The sequence below is a fragment of the Hipposideros armiger genome, unplaced genomic scaffold (genome assembly GCF_001890085.2).
Source record: "Hipposideros armiger isolate ML-2016 unplaced genomic scaffold, ASM189008v1 scaffold_814, whole genome shotgun sequence".
In the NCBI taxonomy this organism is placed as follows: Eukaryota; Metazoa; Chordata; class Mammalia; order Chiroptera; family Hipposideridae; genus Hipposideros; species Hipposideros armiger.
Genome location: NW_017732164.1, coordinates 774,228 through 782,249, shown reverse-complemented (window position 1 = coordinate 782,249; position 8,022 = coordinate 774,228). Strand labels below are relative to the sequence as shown.

Below are 8,022 nucleotides of genomic sequence, written 5' to 3'. Positions count from 1 at the left end.
AGCGCTGGGGAATTGGGGGAAGGGGAACAGACAAGTTGCTGCCCTTTTGTTCTTCAGTCTAGTTGTGGAGGACGTTGCTTCACTGGCCCATGTTGATATCATTGCGCTCTTTCCGGTTGAGGCAGATAGGTCACCGGCCTCTGGATGGCCGTTCACGGAGGCTCTTGGCAGCTCACATTGGCTGCCGGCCGCTCACGCTGGCTGGCGGCCACACACGGTAGCTCATGGCAGCCCACTGCAGCCTACGCCATCACTGGTACTCACAGCAGCCCAGCTCCAGGTCGAGCTGTTGTTCACCATTTTGGCTCTAGAGGACAGTGTCAGTGGCTCTCATGTGGGATCCGAACCGGGGCCCTGCTGCTCAGAGCTGGCATCCCAAGCCAGCTCTTAACCAATGTACCACTCGTCCGGTCCGCGTTTACATTTTTGATGATGGCAATAACCAAGGTGATATAGGGAACTTTTCAGGATCTCACCTTCTAGAGCCACTGGAGGTGGGGTCCCTGGTGCGCATCTGGCAGGTGCCCTTTGTGGGGCTGGTGACCATGCTGTGGGAAGGCCCGCCGTGCAGTGGTGGGGTCGGTGTGAGCACTCCCCACCCACTCTACTCTGTGATCTTTTACAGAACTGACTGGTACTGCTGAGAAACCACAGCTGAAGGAAGGACTTTTATGTGAACAGGACGCGGTGGCCCCATCTGGCCCACAGAAGAAACTGGTGACACAGCAGACTCATCGTCTGTTCCTCTTAAGAGTGAAGCTCATGCACTTCGTGAACAGCTTACACAACTACATTATGACCAGGGTCCGTGTGTCCCCTGCCTCTGCCGTGGCGCCTGTGGCAGAGCCATAGATGCAGAGGCACCCACACAAACCTTACAAGACTATAGCTGTGAAATTTGGTCAGGAGACAGCATGGCAGTGTGGCGGGCAGGTGTTTTGAACATGCCAGGGCCCAGAGACCGCTGCTCCCCTGTCCCCAGCCCCAGGGCGGGTACAGCCATGCTTCTGCTCTGGAATTGCCTTCAGAGCTTGGCACGCAGTCCTTCTGAGTTTGGTCATTGGTGACAGCTGTCCCCAGCAGCAGCCCAGATCTGTCAGGCTGGTGTGGTATGTAAGGAGGAAGATGCAGCCAGATTACATACTTTTTTCTTGAAAACAAGAAGTAACTCATTACAAGTAAATTTTTCTTAACACATCTTAAAACCAGATCTAGGGGAAGTTCTGAAAGAGTTCAGCTATTTGAACAGCAGCAGTGTTACTGGAGGACAGTACTCACTTGGGGTTGGAAATGGTTGCCCAAAACATGGATAGTCCATCTGGTATACAGGCTCTAAAATCCAGTTCGTTTGGATGAAGTGAGCCCTTCTAGCCCGTGTTTTGGACTTGGTGCCTGAGGCACACTGCTGTCTGCCTCCTGCAACTGCATTCGTGGCCTTCAGGGGACCGGCTGTAAGCCTTCAATTGTTGAGAGTAGGTGGTAGGAGTTTCAAGTTTTTGCTTAATTTGTTCTCTATTTGAAATACATTTATGCTCCCTTTAAAGAACTTATAAAGACATGTAAATTCAATTTACCTGATGATTTATTTAAAAACCGGTCAATGCATTTTCTATGTGGTTTGATATACTTGCCCCAGCCCATCAGGAACGCTCTAAGTCCTGAGGGTGCACTCGTTCACTGTGCGAGTGGGTGTCCTGAGCGACGGGGCCTGTCACCATTCCAGGATAACGCCAGCCTTTAAATAGAAGTACTTTATAAACTTTGCAGATGTAATTATCAGAGGCAAAATTTGGGAGGAGCAGAAGAGGTTGGTAAAAAGTTTTGTGTGTGGCACACAAGTTCTCAAAGAAGAAATCCAACCAAACTTTTCATCTTTCTCTTCCAAGATTCTTCATAGTACAGGACTGGAGTTTCAGCATCAAATCCAGGAAGCCAAGGATTTAGATCAATTGATTAAAATTCACTATAGGTATTTGTCAACCATCCATGATCGATGTCTGCTGAGAGAAAAGGTAAATGTCACCTGCAGATTTGGCCCCGGAGGCAGGAATGAAACTGTCCAAGGGAGGTTGTCTGTCTGCTTTGGAATTTTATCCTTAACTAAGCTTCGCTGTAAGGAAAGATCAGATCAGATGAGGTTACAAATTTGTGCCATAATACCAGAAATTATATCTATGAGAAGCAGGTGAGAACAGTATTACCAGCCTGCCCTCCATCTGTACTGCACTTGGATTCAGTTGGAAAATTTTATCTGCAGTTGTGGAATGATAGAGCTTCAGTCAGGAAGTGTGTCCACCTCAGTATGACTATGTGGGGTTAAGTCATGTAACAGCCTCTGGCATTATGTGTCCCAGGTCACTGGTGGATTTAAATGGCCGTCCCAGGAAATGGTCGCTGTTGGTTGGACTGTGCTGCTGACACCACGTATGTCCCTAGCACAGTAGGTGTGGCCCAATTCCAAGTGCATTTTGTTCAGAGCCAGGTGCCTTTCTTGCACACAGAAGGCAGTCATTGCACAATGAGCTTTTTCTATGACTCATTTCTATGAGGTAAAAGTTTTCATGTCGGTGTCCAAGCACAGTTACAGCGCCTGTGTTCTGTCTGTGGCTTTGCTCTTCAGGTCAGCTTTGTGAAAGAAGCCATCATGAAGGTGTTGAACTTGGCTCTCATGTTTGCGGATGGCTGGCAGGCAGGCCTGGGGGCATGGCAGTAAGTATGTGGCTTGTGGAGCCTATGCTGTGAGTGGCCCAGACTCCCTTTTAGCTGGCTTCTTTCTGGGAGCCTTTTTGTTGTCTTGGTGACACATCACATACTATTTATGGAAGAATTGAAGAATCTGTTTACTTAAACTAGGCAGCATCAGGAATTGTGCAATTCTTTCATGAGCGGCAAGACAATAGGAAAAATATGAAGTCTTTATTAATGAGTACAAGCAAATACCCTTGGATTACGTTCATATTTTATGTAGGTTTTGTTAAATTTTTATTATGGATGCTTTAAAACATACACAGGACTAGATAATGATTTAAAACCAGCATAACGAACCCCAGGAGCCCATCACTCCACTTCAGCGAACCCCAGCAATAACCCATCCTGGTTTGTGTTTACTGCCCAGCCCACTCGCTGGACATCACGCTAGATGAGGAGGAGAGGACTTAGAAGCATATCAACCATTGCAGTTTATGGAAATTAATTGATCCTGGTTCAAAGTCAAAGCAGAAAAGTGAAAAACTGGAAAGCAATGTGAAATTTGAACACTGACTAGTTATTTGATGATGTTAAAAAATCATTAGGTGTTTTTAAGCAAGTGGTATTATGGCTGTGTTATAAAAAGTCTTTATACACACTGAAATATTTATGTCTGAAATGCTGTGATGTCTCAAATTTGCTTCTGACAATGCAGGGCTGGGGTGGACATCGGGCTGTGTGGGGTGGGTTCGTGGAAGTCCACGGGGTAGTTCTCTCCTTCAGGTTTTCCATAATGAAAAGTTTTTAAACTTAGAGTTATATGTATTATTTCGATAAGAAGACATGCTTGTGAAAAGTAAAAATACAGAACTGAATAGTACAAAAGGAAATATCCCCAGCTACCCCAGCTCTAGAACTCAAACAGTGGTTGTATATCATAATGACACTTCTTCAGACAGTGTCAAAGTTTTATTTTAAAGTAGGGCAGGACAATTTTTATTTTACAGTCTTTATACTTAGGATTCTAAATAATTAAATTGAGGTACATTTGAAATTGCTCCAGAGATATCTTGGGGTCCTATCTGTTAACCCCTTATGCACTGACTTGAATTGAAATTTACTTTCTTCCCTAGGCTGGAGTCTATAGAGAAAATGGAGTCTGATTTTAAAAACTGCCATATGTTTCTTGTAACCATTTTAAACAAAGCTGTCTGTAGAGGATCCTTTCCCCACTGTGAGTACACCATGTTAAAGTGTTTGTGCTCCTACATTTTCTTGTGCTAAGACTGCATGCTGCTGTTTCGGTACTGATCTCATGAGTTAGACTTTTCACCATTTCACACCTGTGAAGTCCCTCAGTAGTTGTGCCATGCTTTGAATTGTGTTTTCAAAATTACTATGGGGCTAGTGAATATCAAATGTGAAACGCTGAGACTAAAGACCATGTTTTCTAGTATATCACGTCTTATACCATATCACGTCTTACACCCATGGTTTTTTAAACTATTAGTAAATAAAACAGGCAGAATAATTTCAGCGGCGCTTTCCTATCATAGGTAGCCTTTGTAACTATTCTTTTAAAAAGATAGAGGATTTTCTTTTAGCAGTTGTAACAAACTATAAAAATGATCCCTGAAAGTATAGTCTTCTTTAGCAGTTTTAAAACGTCCAAGGCTTCCTGACAAACACTGTGAGCAGGCAGAAGTCTGTGGGGTGAGTCATGGGAGAGGAGAACTGTTTAATCTGCAGAAACAAGGATTAAGTAGGAGCTCTCTATGCAGCTTTTTGGGGAAAAGTATGCAGGTAAACTCTTCCCCGTTTCTGCTTATTCGAGTTGTGATATGCTCAGTAAGAATAGCCGAACATTCTTAAATACCGTGTAGGAAATGGGTTAGAGGAAACACTGTGGCACTCACCTGTGGAACTGGGTGACAGTTATGCAGGTAGGTTCCAGTTGCAGGTTAGGACATGGCATTTGTTATGAACGGACTCTGGGTTTTAGGATATGTGGAACGAATGTCATTGACACAGTGAAATACCCAGATTTTGTTTTCAAAATTCAAATTACCTGAAATAGAAATAAATCATACACTTTCTGTTTGTACTTAATTAAGATTGTCGTCTTTATTATACATTAAAATATTCAGTATTTTAATCAAAAATGGAAAATATCTGTAAATACTCTATAAAGTTTTAAATTTCTTAAAGCCTTATTCAGACATTTTCAAATGTTTACACCTGTTTTTTACTTTTTATTCTTCCCACAGTGGAATCTCTAGCCCTGTCACTCATGGCCGGCATGCAGCAAAGCTGAGTATCTTCCGTGTAATCAAGACTCAGACTCAGTCTTCACACACATGCATTTCCACAACATGCCGCTGGGATGTGGGAATCATTTTATTTTGGTTCATTTTTAAAACTGTTGTCTACTGTCTAGACAGTGGGTTTGTAGGTATTTTCTCTGAAGGTCATTATATGTAGGTTTATGTGTATAAAATTGTATCAACAGTGCAAAGTGTATATAGGCTGTTAACACATTTCCTACTGTAACCTATGGATTTACAGTACTGTATCTTTACATGTGAACTATATCATTTTTGAAAATGTAATTATTAATATTAAAAATAAGTTAAAACACCTTAAATGTTTTCCTTTTGCTCTGTCACAGAAGTTTTTTATAGAGAGTTTTTACATGCTGTCTTCTCTGAAGGTTCTTAGATTTAGCTGTCTGGAAAATGTATTTTTATGTGCCTGGGAAGTTCCAAAATAGACAGTAGCTTCAACCAGTATCAATAAGTGTAAAAGCCGGGGACTTCCGGTAAGATGGCGGAATAGACAGACGCTGTGCCGACTGCCTCCCAGGATCACACCAAAATTACAAATAATTAATAAGATATTCAACCTTGGAAGTTCCCTGGACCCAAGATGAGCAGAACCTCTAAACAAAGGACTTAAAGAGGAGGCCACGTCGAGTCTGGTAGGAGGGGCAGAGATGAGAGACGGCGAACCCCGTGAGGGACACCTCAGCAGTGGGGAGGCTTCTCCAGTTTGGGGAGAGATTATCCGGCCCCACACTGCGCTCACCAGCCCAGAGTTACTTTACCGGGAAGAAGAATCTACGATAGCTGGAAGTAGAAATTAGTGAGGACGCTCTTTGCTCAACTCGGTGAGGCTGAGGGCAGCTGGAGAACCAGTGGAGCCGGCAAACGGATTAGCTCGCTGGTGAGCACTCACCTGGTTCCTGGTGGAGGGAGTAGCTGTGTGAGCGGGGCCCAGGAGCCTGCGGGGAAGAACTGAACTGAGTGCCTTTGGCGCAGACGCTGGAGGTTTTGGGACCATTGTTCCCCTGGTGTGGAGCTTGCACACGAGCAGTGCACAGGAGGATGCCATTTTTTCAACTGGGCCTTCCCACAGAGACTCGGGTCTGATTGGCTGTTGGGCTGCTCTGCCTAATCTGCTAGCAGCTGATTGGGACAGGCTGAGACTGGGAGTTTTCCTGGGAGTGTAGGGCCGTGAGCTGTGCACCTGTGTGATTTGGCCAGGGATTTCCTGGCGAGTGCGGGCTGGTTGCCGATGCAGGAGTGCATGCTGCTCTGACTTGGTAGGGTCAACTGACCACATACTGTGGTGCGTTGGGTGCCTGCTCAGCCCACTTAGAGCTGTGTTGCCAGGGGCACCCTGAGCCCCTAGTGCTTGGTTCCTACCTCCACAGGCCACAGAGGGTTTTTTGCAGACAGCCTGCAACAACCTGTGAGGATATTTGGTGGTGAGCACAGCTCCAGATCACACAGCAGCTAATTGTGAAGCTCACTTCAAGTCTAGAGGGAGGTCGGCACATGACACACTGAGCCCTTCCCCTCAACAGCTGATGCTGAGTCGCCCAGAGTCTCTCTATTGCTGAGCAAGTGGTCTGCAGATAAAGCGAGCAGAGAGTATCCCTCCTTTTTTCTTTTTTCTTTTCTTCTTTTTCTCTTTTCTTTTTCTTTTTTCTTTCTAGGTGACCTATCTAATACATCGAAGCAATCACAGAGCGACAGCCATAATGAAGAAACAAAGAAACGTCCCAAGTAAAAGATCAGAAAAAACCTCTAGAAATGGAACTAGATGAAACAGAGGTATCCAACCTATCAGAGACAGAGTTTAGAACAAGGATGATAAGAATGTCTAAGGAGGGCTGGCCGAGTGGCGCATTGGTTAAGAGCTGACTTAAGGAAGCCCGAGACCCCAGTTTGGATCCCACATATGAGGGCCAGTGAAACTGCCCTCTACAACTAAGATGTTGAACAACAGCTCAACCTGGAGCTGGGCTGCCGTGAGCCAGAGATGGTGTTGGCTGCAACCCCTGCGGCAGTGGGTTGCCATGGGCTACCGTGTGTAGCCAGCAGCCAGCAGCCACAGTGAGCGGCCGTCCAGAAGCCGGCGACTGATCTGCCTCACCCGGGAAGAGCGCAATGATGGTGCCAACTTGGGCCAGTGAAGCAACGTCCTCCACAACTAGACTGAAAAACAAAAGGACAGCAACTTGTCTGTTCCCCTTCACCCAATTCCCCAGCGCTGATCCAATTGCCCAATAAAAATCTTTTTAAAAAATAATAAAAAAGAGGAACTTAGGGAGGACATAAAGAAGGATGCAGAAATCATAAAAAACAACCAGTTAAAACTAAAGATTACAATAACTGAAATGAAGAACACACTCGAAGGAATCACCAGTAAATTAGATGAAGCAGAGGATCACACCAGTGATTTAGAGGACAAAATAGCAGAAATCACCTAATTGGTATAACAAAAAGAAAAAAAGAATAAAAAACAATGAAAACAGCTTAAAAGACCTGTGGGACAACATCAAGTGCAACAACATTCACATGATAGGAATACCAGAAGGAGAAGAGAAGAAGCAAGGGATTGAAAATGTATTTGAAGAAATAATGACTGAAAACTTCCCTACCCTGGTGAAGGAAATCTACACAAGCCCAGGAATGCAGAGTTCCAAACAAGCTGAACCAGTCAGGTCCACACCAAGACACGTCATAGTTAAATGGCAAAGGTTAAAGACAAAGACAGAATCCTAAAAGCAGCAAGCGAAAGACAGCAGGTTATATACAAAGGAACTCCTATAAGACTAACAGCTGACTTTCCTACACAAAGTCTGCAGGCCAAAAGGGAGTGGCAGGAAATATTCGAAGTGATGCAAAATGAAGGCCTACAACCAAGATTGCTCGACCCAGCACAGCTATCACTTAAAATTGAAGGAAAGATAAAGAGCTTCTCAGAAAAGAATAAGTTAAGGAATTCATTACCACCAAGCCAGCATTGCAGGAAATGTTAAAAGGGCTT

At 44.5% G+C, this 8,022-nt stretch overlaps 1 protein-coding gene across 1 annotated transcript in view; it reads left to right on the top strand.

Moving 5' to 3' along the window:
* TUBGCP5 (tubulin gamma complex component 5) overlaps positions 1-5,332 on the top strand; it is a 34,789-nt gene extending 29,457 nt beyond the window's left edge. The window contains exons 18-22 of the mRNA XM_019628907.1: positions 616-804; positions 1,887-2,012; positions 2,621-2,709; positions 3,822-3,922; positions 4,956-5,332. Coding sequence (XP_019484452.1) covers positions 616-804; positions 1,887-2,012; positions 2,621-2,709; positions 3,822-3,922; positions 4,956-5,002 — 552 coding nt within the window. The 3' untranslated portion in view covers positions 5,003-5,332. The remainder of the gene's footprint in view (positions 1-615; positions 805-1,886; positions 2,013-2,620; positions 2,710-3,821; positions 3,923-4,955) is intronic.
* Positions 5,333-8,022: the final 2,690 nt, after the last annotated feature.